At 44.9% G+C, this 15,347-nt stretch overlaps 1 protein-coding gene across 1 annotated transcript in view; it reads right to left on the minus strand.

Annotated features, from left to right (window-relative positions):
- The window catches only part of PDE6A (phosphodiesterase 6A), an 87,837-nt gene extending 83,267 nt beyond the window's left edge, over window positions 1-4,570 (minus strand). Inside the window, exon 1 of the mRNA XM_024247163.3 lies at window positions 4,097-4,570. Within this exon, the coding sequence (XP_024102931.3) occupies window positions 4,097-4,570 (474 nt within the window). The remainder of the gene's footprint in view (window positions 1-4,096) is intronic.
- Window positions 4,571-15,347: the final 10,777 nt, after the last annotated feature.

Genomic DNA, 15,347 nt, shown 5'->3' on the forward strand with positions numbered 1-15,347 from the left:
GTGTACTTGGATCAGCCAGGGTCTGCCACTTTCTATCTGCATAATCCTGAGCAAGTTACCAAAACTTTCTGGGTTTCTGTTTCATCATCTGTGAAACAGAGATAATGACAGTTATGACATAGATCGTTATGAGGAGAAATGAGTGAGGCAATCCCTGTTGGCTACAATTACAGTCAGAAGAGTTGAAGGGAAAATAGACTCCAGTCCAGTTGGATGAGTCCTCCAGAAAGTCTCCTGAGTGGAGAACCATTGCCCGGCCCCTGGATGCCCAAGAGGAGATGATGGGAGCCATGCGCCCATGTGGGAGCCCACCGGGTATGCTTTCCACAGAGGCACAAGTCTGGCTTATCTCACTAAGGAGCCCAAGACCAAAAGACACCTGTTTGAATCCTTTTTTTTGGAGACAGTTTTGCTCTTGTTGCCCAGTCTGGAGTGCAATGGTGCAGTCTCGGCTCACTGCAACCTCCACCTCCCAGGTTCAAGTGATTCTCCTGCCTCAGCCTCCCGAGTAGCTGGGATTACAGGCATGCACCACCAGGCCCGGCTAATTTTTGTATTTTTAGTAGAGATGGGGTTTCACCATGTTGGCCAGGCTGGTCTCCAACTCCTGACATCAAGTGATCTGCCTGCCTCGGCCTCCCAAAGCACTGGGATTATAGGTGTGAGCCACTGCACCTGGCCGACCTGTTTGAATTCTTGCATTCATGCATGTGGAGCGTTGGCAAGCCTCTGCCCACACTCTCCTAGGTTTAGTTTCCTTGCCTATTAAATAAGGCAGTTGGATAAGACAGTCTCCGAAGCCCCCTTCCTCTCCTATTTTTAACCTTAAAATGCTTAATCTGAAGTAACGCCAGAGGTAAAATGAGCACAAAATCACACCATGTCCAAAGGCTGGATTTTGGAAATGCCAGAACACAGCTCCTGGTTTGGCCAGTGTAGGAGTGAATGAGACCCTCATGGGCCCTGCTGTAATGGGACAAACATTCTTTTGGGTGAGACAGTGTTAATGAAATTACTGCATAATTGCTTGATTGTGAGTCTTTTACACCAAGTGCTTACCGAGCACATGCTTTGTGCCAGACACTGTGCTGGGTCCCGGAGTAAAAGCCTGGTGGACAAGGCAGACCTGGTCCCTGACCTCCAGGGCTTATTATGAGAAATGGCTTAGGGATGGGGCTATAACAGGGAGATTAGAAAGGGCCTCCCTGAGGAAATGACTTTTTCTGAAGGATGAGTGGGAGTTGGCCTGGGCAGAGGGCTATGTGGAGAACTGCATTACCGCCTTTAAAAGCCAACATCCAGAGAGGGGGAGTGATTTGCCCAAGGTGATCAAAGAAGTCTTTGTCAGAACTGCCAGTAGAATCTCAGGGAACAGTGGATCCTGGAAGAAAGAGCCAAGTGTTTAACCAAGTGATCAGTGTTTACATTTCCAGTAATGGGACAGACTGCCATTATGCCTCCGCATGTAAAGCACAAAGAAAAACACATCACCTCTGTGGTACTCCTGCCAGAAATGTGTGACCTGCACCTAATCATGAAGAAATATCAGACAAGCCCAAATGAAAGGACATTTCTGCAAAAGATTTGTTTTGTACCCTTCAAAAATGTCAGCACCATGGAAAACAAAGACAGACTGAGGAACAGTCTCAGATTCAAGGAGACTCAAAAGACAGCGCTACATGGGTGTCTGAGACAACTGACAGAAATTGAATATGAACTGTTTATTAGATCATGGTGTTGCATCTTTTTTCTTTATTTTTTAGCAAATTTTTTCTTTTTTCCTTTTCACCCAGCCGATTGGATGGTAGCTTGCCTTGCCTTGCCTTGTCTTTGCCTTTGCCTTTGCCTTTGCCTTTCCTTGTCTTGCCTTTCTTTCCCTTTCCTTTCCTTTTCTTGACAGGGTCACACTCTGTCACTCAAGCTGGAGTGCAATGGCACAATCGTGGCTCACTGCAGCCTCAACCTCCTGGGCTCAAGTGATGCTCCCATCTCAGCCTCCAGCCTCAACCTCCTGGGCTCAAGTGATGCTCCCATCTCAGCCTCCAGAGTAGATGGGACCACAGGTGTGCACCACCACACCCAGCTAGTTTTTAAATTTTTTGTAAAGACAGGGACCTCCCTATGTTGCCCAGCCTGGTCCCAAACTTCTGGGCTCAAGTGATCTTCCCACCTCAGCCTCCCAAAGTGCTGGGATTACAGGTGTGAGCCACCACACCCAGCTTTTTTTTCATTTTTTCTTCTTTAAGACAGGTTCTTGCTATATTGCCCAGGCTGGAGTGCAGTGTCTATTCACAGGTGCAATCCCACTACTAACCAGCATGGGAGTTTGACCTGCTCCCTTTCTGACCTGGGCTGGTTCACCCCACCTTAGGCAGCCTGGTGGTCCCTTACTCCTGGGAAGTCACCATATTGATGCTGACCACAGGTGTGCACTGAAGGGGGCCAGCCCCTCCACACCTGTGGGTATTTCTCGTCAGGTGGGATGAGAGACTGAGGAAAGAAATAAGACACAGAGACAAAGTCTAGAGAAAGAGCAGTGGGCCCAGGGGACTGGCACTCAGCATATGGAGGACCCCCGCTGGCACTGGTGTCTGAGTTCCGTCAGTATTTATTGATCACTATCTCTCCTACCTCGGTGAGGGGGATGTGGCAGGACTATAGGGTAATGGTGGGGAGAGGGTCAGCAGGAAAACATGTGAGCAAAGGTCTCTATGTCATAAGTTTAAGGAAAGGTGCTGTGCCTTGATGTGCACGGAGGCCAGATTTATGTTTGACTTTACACAAGCATCTCAGTGCAGTAAAGAGCAGTATTGCCGCCAGCATGTCCCACCTCCAGCCATAAGGCAGTTTTCTCCTATTTCAGTAAATAGAACGTACGATCAGGTTTTACACCGAGACATTCCATTCCCAGGGACAAACAGGAGACAGATGCCTTCCTTTTATCTCAACTGCAAAGAGGTCTTCCTCTTTCACTAATCCTCCTCAGCACAGACCCTTTACAGGTGTTGGGCTGGGGGATGGTCAGGTTTGTCCCTTCCCACGAGGCCATATCTCAGGCTGTCTCAGTGGGGAGAAACCTTGGACCATACCCAGGCTTTCTTGGGTAGAGGTCCCTGCGGCCTTCCGCAGTGCATTGTGTCCCTGGGTACTCGAGACTGGAGAATGGTGATGACTTTTACCAAGCATACTGCCTGCAAACACATTTTTAACAAAGCACATCCTGCACAGCCCTAAATCCATTAAACCTTGAGTCAACACAGCACATGTTTCTGTGAGCACAGGGTTGGGGCTAGGGTTACAGATTAATAGCATCTCAAGGCAGAATAATTTTTCTTAGTACAGAACAAAATGGAGTTTCTTATGTCTTCTTCTTTCTACATAGACGCAGTAACAGTCTGATCTCTCTTTCTTTCCCCCACAGTGCACTACCACGTCCAGCTAATTTTAAAATTTTTTGCAGAGACAGGAGTCTCCCTATGTTGCACAAGCTGGTCTCAAACTCTTGGGCTCAAGTGATTCTCTTGCCTCAGCCCTCCAAGTAGATGGGACTACAGGCACGTGCCACTACTCCCAGCAGATAATGGTGTCGTATCCACATTACATTTCTATGATTCCATCATTGTACTGTGGATAGGTAAGAAATGTCCTTGTTCTGGAAGTACTGTGGAGGTACTGTGGAAGTACTGTGTGGAAGTACTGTGGAAGTACTGTGTATTTCCAGAACAGGGACATTTCTTACCTACCCGCAGTACAATGATGGGAGCACCGCCAGTACTTACAGACAAAGGGCATGATGTCTGCAACTTTCTCCCAAATGGGTCAGAGAAAATGGAAAGAGAAAGCAAATGTGGCAAGATGTTAATGAATGATAAATTTGGATGAAAGACATACAGTTCTTTGTATTATTTCAAACTTTTCTGTTAAGTTTGAATTTTTTTTTTCAAAATAAAGAATTCTGAGTAAATATGTAAATAAATAAAGAAGAAGCACCACGTCACCAGCCTTGTCTTGGTGGCCAATGCCCCTCACCCCACTTGTACCCCAGAACTCCATGGAATAATGCCCCATGCCCTCTCTCTCATGGGGAAGAGAGTACCTCTTCTGTGTTGGGGACGTTAGTAATCTTCTTAGAGTGTGCGACATGGCCCACAATGCCCATGTCCAAAGGGAAGACGATCTCCTGGTCGGGCATCACCAGGCAGTCCTCGAGAACAGCATCCTTGTGGACATTGAAAAGCCGGGTGGCCAGCTCTGCGATGCCGTTGCGGGTCCGGTACATGAACAGGCTCATGCGATCTGCCTGCAGGAGGAAGCACAGCTTCTTCATGACATTGAAGATGCATTTCTCTGTCTGTAAATTCTCCTGAAAGTCCCGCAGGAGATCAAAGATGATTTCACTCTCCTCCACGCTGCTCGGGGAGTGGTAGTTGCTGAAGTCCATGGCAGCCTCCTTGGCCCCAAGGAGGTCAGAGATGAGCTTGGCTCGGTAGTGGAGGTTGTAGTACTGTTTGGCAAAGCCGATATTCGAGTCCAGGAACTTCTCCACCTCCTCTGCTGTCACCTCGCCCATGGCTGGGAATCCCACTGGCTACTACTCTGTAGAAGGACTGGGACGGAGGCCTTCCAATGGCAGTTTTGCAGTCTGCAACAAGTCCAGTCTGGACTTCTCTGGGTCTTGTCTGCAAAACATACTGACATGGCCTGCACAGAAGCGGGAGCAAGCTTGGGAGATTAAGTCATTAATATTTCTCAAGAACAAGGATTATGAGGATCAGTGTGTTCCAGATGCTGTGGGGCTAGATGGGAGAAGGTGAGAGTTTTCTTTCACCTTGGTCTAGTAAGAGCAAAGAAGAGATGTCTGCATAGAGCAGGAGGTGGGCTCAAGCACTGCCAAAGCAGGGGTTGCAAAAAGGCAGCACAGGGATAATCTACTTGCTGTAGGTATGTCTTCTCTGACCTCTGTTAGTTTTCTTAAATATCTGACACAGAAGACTGGCATTTACTGTTTAGGAGATTTGTTTGGCTTCTCTGTCCACATTCCCCCATGGCAGGAATGGCTGAAGCTGAGAGATGACTGCCTGCCAGCCTCTGCATCCCCCGGCCCCTTGCCTCATCCTTCCACTCCCCTTCCCAAGGGTTTCTCCCATGTGGGCTTTCAATGTGCAGGGCCCCTCAGCCTGCTGTCCTCATGTACATATGGATCTGGTATGTGTAGTCTCCCATGTCACAATCTTTGCATTAAAGTTTTTATCAGCTTTAGATTTCAATGACTCTAATTTTAGCAACCTAAGGGCCCTTATAAAACAACACACCTTTCAGTTTTTCCTTTATTCCAAAAGTAATACATATTATATTCACTGTTGAACATATACAGAGAAGACAATTAAAATCACCCATAATCCTGTTACTCAGAGGTAATCTTTAGTTAACATTTTATTTTTAACCTCTAGTTAATTCTACCCATTTCACAGAGCCTTAACTTTAAAAATCTATTTCCCTTCAACCCACTCCATCTTTCTCTTGGTGCTTTAATGTGTTTTTTTCTGGTTTCAGCCTGTACTTTCTAGGGTTGTCTGTCAGAAATACACACAAGGGGCTGGGTGCGGTGGCTCACACCTGTAATCCCAGCACTCTGGGAGGCCAAGGTGGGTGGATCACCTGAGGTCAGGGGTTTGAGACCAGCCTGAGCAACAGGGTGAAACCCTGTCTCTACTACAAATACAAAAATTAGCAGGGCATAGTGGCACTGCCTGTAATCCCAGCTACATGGGAGACTGAGGCAGGAGAATCGCTTGAACTCAGGAGGCAAAGGTTGCAGTGAGCCAAAATTGCGCCATTGTACTCCAGCCTGGGTGACAAGAGCTAGACTTTGTCTCAAAAAGAAAAAGAGAAAAAGAAAAGGAAAGAAAGAAATACACACAACGGTCCACATTCTATCAACTCCAGTGAATCTTGAAATACCAGAATCTTCATTAAAATGCCCCTCCTGCCCACTAGGAAGGAGACAAAGCACTTTTCTTTCTGGATGAAACTTACTTTAGCTTCCATGACTATATCCGCTAGAGCCTGGCACCTCTATGTTGTAAACCACGTGGAATGCATAATTATAGACAGTTGCTAGCACTTTGAACTTCATAAATGACCTTTACTGGGAAGCAGATTGCCTCCTTTATTGTAGAGTGTAATAAATTCTTGGGGCACTGCACTCATCCAGCACTGTGCACAAGTGCTCACCCCCCCAGTCTGGCAGCCTGCGTAGCAGCACGAACCTTCCAGACACTCCCACCATAAAGAACTGGAACTCTCTAACCTAATGCGCTTTCTCAGCTCTCTGCACACCATCTCCTTCTTAACTTCCAGATTTCAGGTCATGCAGGTCATCTCTAGTTATCTTATCCCAAGTAGCCCCCAAATACCCTCTCCCCAGTTTCTGCCTGTCATATCAGCCTATTTATTTTATCTATTACATTTATTACTATCAGTAATTATCATGTTTGTTTTTGTTTCCTTGTCCTATTGTCTGTCCTCCCACTATACTGTGAGCTTCATGAGGGCAGGGACCTGTCAGCATTGATTCCCTAGGCCTTGCAAGGGTGCCTGATGCATCCTTGGTATTCAGTATTGTGATATTGTGATATATGTATTTGGTCTTCAACACCATTTCCAGATAACACAACTTCTAAAATCCTTAGAATCTCCAGAATGATGTATTTTTGTGTACTAATGATTGAACAGTGCCTGGTAATCCCTAGGTAGCTTCAGGCTGAGGGGCTGGTCACCTGAAAGACTAAGCCGCAATTAGAGGATGGGACTTTCAGCCCATCCTCCAAACTCCAAGAAGGGGAAAGGGTCCTGAAGCTTTAGCTGATCATCAGTGGCCAATGGTTTAATCAGTCTTGCCTGTGTAATGAAGCCTCCATAAAAACCTAAAAGGACAGGGCTCAGATGAGCTTCTGGACAGCTGAACACATGGAGACTCCTAGAAGGTGGCAAGCCCAGAATCCCTTCCCTAACACCTCACCCTATTCCTCTCTTCATCTGTATCCTTTGTGATATCCTTTATAATAAGCCAGTAAAGGTAAGTAAATTTCCTTGAGTTCTGTGAGCCGCTCTAGTAATTAATCGAACCCAAAGAGGGTGTCATGGGAACCCCACCTTGAAACTGGCTGGTCAGAAGTTCTGCAGGCCCAAAGGCGCGGCACAGGGGAAGAGTCTTGTGGGACTGAGCTCTCAACCTATGGGATCTGAGGCTATCTCCAGGTAGAAAATGTCAGGATTTAATTGAATTAGGAGATCCAAGTGAGTTGGGCTATACCTATAGTATTCAAGAGGCTGAGGCAGGAGGATTACTTGAGCCCAGAAGTTGGAGGCCAGCTAGTAGTCTCCTCTCAAATAATAACCAGCCCAATCCTGCTTAGCTACCAAGATCAGGAGACATCAGACACATTCAGGGTGGCAGGGCTATGAACTCTACATCATGAAAACCTTTCAAAGGTATTTCCTTTTTTTTTTTTAAGACAGGGTCTCACTCTGTTGGCCAGGCTAGAATGCAGTGGCGTGATCTCGGTTCACTGCAACCTCTACCTCGGGGACATAAGCAATCCTCCCACCTCAGCCTCCTGAGTAGCTGGGACTGAAGGCATGCACTACCATGCTCAGCTAATTTTTGTATTTTTTGTAGAGATAGGGGTCTCACTATGTTGCCCAAGCCGGTCTTGAACTCCTGGACTGAAGTGGTTCACCCGCCTCGGCCTCCCAAAGTGCTGGAATTACAGGCATGAGCCACTATGCCCAGCCTGTCCCATTCATTTTAATGATTGCAAAGCATTTCACTGTATGGAGGTACCAGAACACCATAGTACTACCCTCCACAGCCAGGCTTCTCAACCTTGACACTATCAACATTTTGGGTCCAGTAATTCTCTGTTGTGGGAGGCTGTCCTGTACGTTGCAGGATGTTTACTCTAAATTCTACCACTAGATACCAAAAACACCTGCCTCAAGTTGTAACAACCAAAAATATCTCCAGAAATTTCCAAATCACTTGAGAACCATTATCCCATAGTTAGATATTTAGGTTGTTTCTAACTTCCTAATATTAAAAACAATGTTGTAATGAACATCCCTATATTTCTTAGTAGAAAATACCTAGAAGTGAAATTCTAGGTCCAAAGAGTGTGCAGCTGTCTAAGGAGTTTGGTAAATAATGCCAAATTTTGTCACCAAGGCTTTACCAGTGTGAATGACAGTGCCTGTCCCGAACCCCTAACCCACCTCTCAACAACATCATGTTGCCTAGTAAATGAAACACTTTTTCTTAATCCTGGCATTAATAGCTCTCTAGAATTTGTCCCCAACACTTCATACTTTGTTTTCCACAATTTCTCTACACATATTCCAAGCTTCACCCTAATGTTTTCATTCTTTTTTGGTTTTGCCTCTTCATTCTTGCTGTGTCCTGCACCTGTCCCTTACCACCCTGTCCGAATGTCATTACTTCTGTTGATTCTTCTTTGATGTACCAACTAGACTCTTTTTCTACTTACAACTCCCAAACTATTGGTTTCCTTCCATTCTAAGGGGAGTTTCTACATTTCAGGTTGTGTTATTTCTGCACACCTGTACTTTCATCAGGGACAAACTCCTTGAATTATAGGAGTAAAACTTGGCCCATTCTAAAATGTCTCCTAGAGCCGGGCATGATGGCTCATGCCTGTAATTCCAACTACCCAGGAAGCTAAGGCTAGAGGATCACTTGAAGCCAGGAGTTTTAGGCTGCAGTGAGCTATGAGCATGCCACTGCATTCCAGCTTGAGCGAATGAGACCCTGTCTCTAAAAAGAGATTTCCCAAGGAGCTCAGTACAGGTCCTTTTCCATAGCATGCCCACCAGAACCGCCAAGCTCTGGTTAGAAATATAAGCAACAGTTTGCCGAAAAATCTACTTTTATCTCATTTTTCAACATGCCAGAATGAGGAAGGCAAGGCTGTTGAAAAACTTCAGTCTAATTGCTGGGTGGGTACAAATAAGTTGGTATTTGGAGTGAGTCACCTAACACCTAACACTAACCTATGAAATGGACCTGATTTCAGACGTCAGGGAAGAAACTGGTAATCTGAAGCTTCTTTTATTGGCAATAGGGGCTACCAGTAGAGTTTGGGGAGATGTCTTGTGTAATCTAGTTTAGAAAAGAGCATGTACTACTAGAAAGAGGAATACGAGATTTTAGGTCCAGCAATGCCAACGACTCATTCTGTAACTTTGAGAAAGTCCCATCCTCTCTCAAAGCTTTGATTTCCCTATCAATAAAACAAAGGAGTTGAATAATTTATCTTTAATACTCCCAGTTCCGTGACTCCAGGTGGGCTTTGAGTGAGGGAGGCCATCGTATTTGCTGTGTTGTATAGCCATCACCACTAATTCCAGAAAATTCCCATCAACCCCACAAGAAACGTCATACCTATTAGCAATCAGTCCAACCTTACTTCTCCCACTATCCCCTGGTAAGCTCTAATCCAGTTTCTCTCTCTATGGGTTTGCCTATTCTGGACATTCATATAAATGGATTTATATAATATGTAGCTTTTTGTGTGATTTATTTCACTTAGCATAATGTTTTCAAGGTTCATACATGTTGCAGCATGTATCAGTATTTCATTCCTTTTTTTCACCATACTGTGCTGAAATGTATCATTCCTTTTTGAATGAAAAGTATCATTCCTTTTTATGGCTGAATTATGTTGCATTGCATAGATATACCCTGTTTTGTTTAGCCATTCATCAGTTGATGGACATTTGGGTTGTTTCCACTTTTTGGCTATTATGAACATTCTTGTACAAGTCTTTGTGTGGACATATGTTTTCATTTCTCTTGGGTATATATCCAGAAGCAGAACTGCTGGGTCCACAGGTGATTTTAAGATTGCAAGTTGGGCCAGGCACGGTGGCTCATACCTGTAATCCCAGCACTTTGGGAGGGTGGGGCAGGTGGATCACTTGAGGTCAGGAGTTGGAGCCCAGCCTGGCCAACATGGCGAAACCCAGTCTCTATTAAAATTGCAAAAATTAGCCAGGCAAGATGGCGTGCGCCTATAATCCCAGCTACTCGGGAGGCTGAGATGGGAGAATTGCTTGAACCCTGGAGGCAGAGGCTGCAGTGATCCGAGAACGAGTCACTGCACTCCAGCCTGGGCGACAGAGCGAGATGCCATCTCAAAAAAAAAAAAAAAAAAAAAAAAGACTGCAAATTTGGAGGTAAAGAGGAGGGAATAAAGGAAAGAAACAGGACCAAGTAAGGAATCAAATGGATCAAGGAGAGATGTTTTGCAACATCCCTTTTTGGAAAAAATAGCACTCTGAAATTCAGGACCTACTAGAATGTGAACAGGCTGGTCAGCATATGATCGGCCATCACAAATTCTAGTGTGGGGTGTAAAGGTCTCTATAGGCCATTCATCACTACTGCAAATAGCCATGGTGAAGGAACTGGGGGTATTCAATTGGGAGGAAGCTCTGAAAGGCTGTTGGGGGTGAGGGAGGGTGCCAGTTTGTTCAGGAAGGCTCCAGAGAGCAGGACAAGCCAGCAGATGAGACATACAGGTTGTTATAAGAAGACAGTACCCAGAGTGCTTAAGAGGCAGAGCTTGAGAGTTAGACCTGGGGCCTGTTATTTGCTGTGTAAATTATTTAATTTCTCCTGGACCTCACTTTGCTTGTCTGTAAAATTAGAATTATTTGACATGGTTGTTTGGAGATTAAATGAGATAATATAGTAAATATAATGCAAAGCTTTGCACCTGGTAAGTATTAAGTTAAACCATATAAAACTGCCACTGATTATTTTTATTCTGCACAAATGACAATTTCATACTGTTCAATTTCATCATAGGTATTCAATCATTACTAGTTATTGTCACTACCAAAGACTAACTGGATTACCTCATAGGTAGTGACCTCCCTGTCATTGAAGGTATGAGAGCAGAGAACATGGCAAAGAGGAATCAAATATCAATATTTATATAAGAAGATGAATCTGGGGCTAGCAAGTCAATAAGGAGGCTGTTGCAATATTCCTGGAGTAATGAGGACCTGGCCCAAGATAGGAGGCAAAAGAATGGAGAGAAATGAGTGGGTTAGAAGCAAGAAGTAGAATGTGGAAGCCACGCTGGCTGACCAGGAGAAGGGGGCATGAGAAAGAATGGTGCAAGCTTGTGTGATTTGTGTGTCCTTGAGCCTCTGTAGGACATACTGGAGGCACTAAGTGTCCCCGTTCTGGACATTTCACTGGAGTTAAATGTCAATTTAGCCTTCATTTCCTAATGGAAGCCTTTCTGCTCCTGGCTTGCCAAACCCTACCTCCTCTGGGAAGCCACAGAAGGGAAGACAGTCTCCCTTGTGAACCAGCCCTTAGAACTGCTGGAACAGCCTTGTCGGTCTCCACTCCCATTCTATACTTACCTTAGCACACTCCCACATCTCAGTTGTGCTTACCCTTGATCTAGAGTCAATGTCAATTCTGCATTGTCTGGCCGCCTGTTGATTTAGTGATTTTATTTGACTACATGGGACCCATTGGGTCTGTATCCCTGAAGCTTGGCTAATCTTTGAAGTTCTCTTTGTTTTACCTTAAGGATCTAATCTGGATCCACAGATGAGCCATGAAAAAGCTCGTCCTTATGTGCATTTTAACCTTATGTCCTTTTTTTAAAGTCAGATTATGAAAGGAATCCATACTCAAAAAGAGTTGGGAACTTTGGGGAATCCTGAAAAGTCAGGTAAAATTAAGTCCCAAAAACATGCTGTTTGGCAATAGTCACAGAAAGGCAACAGCTAGGCTGGGCATGATATGGCATGTCTGTAATCCCAGCTACTTAGGAGGCTGAGATGGGAGGATTTCTGGGGCCCAGGAGCTGAGGTTGAGGCCAGCCTTGGCAACACAGCAAGACCTTGTCTCAAAAAAAAAAAAGAAAGGCAACAGGCAGGAAGGTATGCTTAAGCATTGGAATCAGAGAGAGCTGAGTTTAAATCCTTTTCCCACAATTTAAAATTTTGACATTAGACACATTATTTACTCTCTGTTCTTCATTTTCTCATTTACAAATTGTGGGAAACAATGATACTTATTTTATAGAGCTGTTGTGGGAAGAAGCAGTATATGTATTGAACCTGGTTGATGGCCAGCTCTCGATCAATTATGCTATTAATAATGATAATGTAAGCTAAATATGAGGCAGTGATATTTGGTAAAAAGAAGAAGTAATATAGATATATTTATTTTCCTATTATTTTTAAGCCAAAATTTTTTTTTTTTGGGATGGAGTCTCACTCTGTCGCCAAGTTGGAGTGCCGTGGCATGATCTTGGCTCACTGCAACCTCTGCCTCCAGGGTTCAAGCGATTCTCCTGCCTCAGCCTCCTGAGTAGTGGGGACTACAGGTGCATGCCACCACGCCCAGCTAATTTTTGTATTTTTACTAGAGACAGGGTTTCACCATGTTGGCCAGGATGGTCTCGATCTCCTGACCTCGTGATCTGCCCGCCTCGGCCTCCCAAAGTGCTGGGATTACAGGCGTGAGCCACCGCAGCCGGTGGCCCAAAATTTTTTTTAAATAAGGTAATATATATTTGTGTTGCAGATAATTGAGAAAGTACAAGTAAACAAAACAGGAATATAACAGTTACCACCAAGAGAAACATTTTAATATATATCCTTTTTTTCCAATCATGTAATTTAAAAAATACAACTGTGGTTTTGCAACACATATTTTGTTTGTTTAAAAAATATGTAAATAGGCCAGGTGCGGTGGCTCACCTATGTAATCCCAGCACTTTGGGAGGCCAAGGCAGGCGGATCACGAGATCAGGAGTTTGAGACCAGCCTGGCCAATACGGTGAAACCCGTCTCTACTAAAAATACAAAAATTAGCCAGGCATGGTGGTGGGCACCTGTAATCCCAGCTACTCGGGAGGCTGAGGCAGGAGGATCGCTTGAACCCAGGAGGCTGAGTTGCAGTGAGTCGAGATTGTGCCACTGCACTTCAGCCTGGGCAACAAGAGCAAAACTTTGTCTCAAAACAAAGAAAAGAAAAAAAATAAATAAAATATATGTAAACATCTGTGCTATTAAATATTCTTTTATCAAGTGATTTTTTATGGCCTCACAGACTTCCATAGGGAGGCTGTACTGTAACTTATTTAACATATTTTCAACTGTTGGTTATTTTGACTGTTCATTTTTTAAATGAACATTTGTGTAGTTAAATCTTTGCCCACTTTCCTGATTTTTTTTTTTATCTTCTTAATCAAAAACTTGACCAGAAAGACAGAACAAGGGGATCCTTTAAGATCTTGTCCTGGCTATCCAGAAATCTGAATTTAAATAAGGAATAAGGAAATAATAGGAAAGTCAATATTTTGATGCAAAGATCACGTTTCGTTTTGAATGACCATCTCCCACAGCTCTTAGCCCATGTATCTGAAAGAAGAGATCTGAATGGTGGGGCTTGTGATTGCTGTGAAATGTCAAATAACAGATCGCTTTCTGTACCTAAATATTTATAACAAGAGAGATTTGTACTCCTTCACCCTGAGTGTAAGAGTCACATTACTTTTCTTTCTCCAAATCAAATTTTATTTCAATTTTTAATTTTAATTTTATTTTTTCAGTCAGGGTTCAACCAGACCAAATCAAATTTTATATGCTCTAAGCCCCTACCCCACAGTGCTGGCAGGATATTCAATCTCAATAATTATTGGGACCGATGTCCCACTCTAGGGTCATGTGAAGGTCTATTGGCCTTACTCCAGCCTCATAAAAGCCATCTTGCCTTTGGTCTGCTCTGCCACCACAAATACACCCCTCATCTAAGCTGGTATGGCCCGGGAAAGGCCAGCAGTTCTGCTCTTAGCCAGGCATCCGGGGTCCTTGCTATGGCTGGGGCCTCCCCCTCTCAGGCTCCGGCCTCCCAGGGCACTAACAGCTACCCTCATAGGAGGCTCTCCCCGCTCTCCAGGGCAGAGAGTGGCCTGGGTTCTTTTCACTCAAGGATCCTGCAAAGCCCAGACCCTGTCTCCATTTTGGGGAAGGCTCTCAAAAACCTTTCTTCTCGATTACCTGGCCCTCCATTCTCTCTCCCTCTGAAGCAATTCTGCCTAATTTCCCTCCAAGGCCAACAGCAGGAATAGATAGTTGCTTTCAAGGCCGGGCGCAGTGGCTCAGGCCTGTAATCCCAGCACTTTGGGAGACCAACGTGGGCGGATCACGAGGTCAGGAGATCGAGACCATCCCGGCTAACACAGTGAAACCCCGTCTCTACTAAAAACACAAAAAAAAAATTAGCCGGGCGTGGCCTGTAGTTCCAGCTACTCGGGAGCCTGAGGCAGGAGAATGGCGTGAACCCAGGAGGCAGAGCTTGCAGTGAGCCGAGGTTGTGCCACTGCACTCCAGCCTGGGCGACAGAGCCAGACTCCATCTCAAAAAAAAAAAAAAAAAAAAAAAAAAAAAAAAAATTAGTTGCTTTCTTGAGCCTGGGCATGGTAGCTTTCTGCCCTGCCACAGTGGCTCTGACAGACAAGTGGTCACGAAGGGCCGAGCCCCCTCTAGGGATTGGGTGAGAGCGGGCAGAGGAAAACTGTTCACATTCAGAGCACTTTTTGTAATACTAAAAGAGTAAAAACAACCTAAATGTCTGTCAATGCTTAGATAATTGATGATACATGCAAACAATGGAATACTATTCAGCTGCTGTGGCCAATATTGCCTGTCCCACATCCCTTTCTTACCATGCAACTTGGACACTTTGCCCATTGAGAATGAGGCCTATTCCCCTCTCCTTAAAATCAGGCAGGCTTTTATGACTTTTAACCAACAGACTGCAATGGAGGTGAAACTTTGTGGCTTTTGTTTTTGTTGTTGTTTGGCAAGGTCTCCTTCTGTTGCCCAACTTGGAATACAATCGCATCTTTATAGCTCACTGCAGCCCCGGATTCTTGGGCTCAAGGGATTCTCCCACTTCAGCCTCCGGAGCAGCTGGGACCACAGGTGCACACCAACACGCCTGGCTAATTTTTTTTTTTATTTGTTGTAGAGACCAGGTCTTGCTATGTTGTCCACACTGGTCTTGAATTCCTGGCCTCAAGCAATCCTCCTGCCTCAGCCTCCCAAAGCGCTAGGATTACAAGCGTGAGCCACTGCACCTTCTCTCTGTGACTTTTAAGGCTAGATCCTTAAAGGTTATACAGCGTCCCTGTTACTGCTGGGACATTGGTTCTTGAAGCCTTCACCTACCATTTAATCACAAACTGCCCCGAAACTGTGTGAGAAAGCCTAAACTAGCCCCTGCAGAGAGA

Source organism: Pongo abelii, chromosome 4 (assembly GCF_028885655.2).
Source record: "Pongo abelii isolate AG06213 chromosome 4, NHGRI_mPonAbe1-v2.0_pri, whole genome shotgun sequence".
Lineage (NCBI taxonomy): Eukaryota > Metazoa > Chordata > Mammalia > Primates > Hominidae > Pongo > Pongo abelii.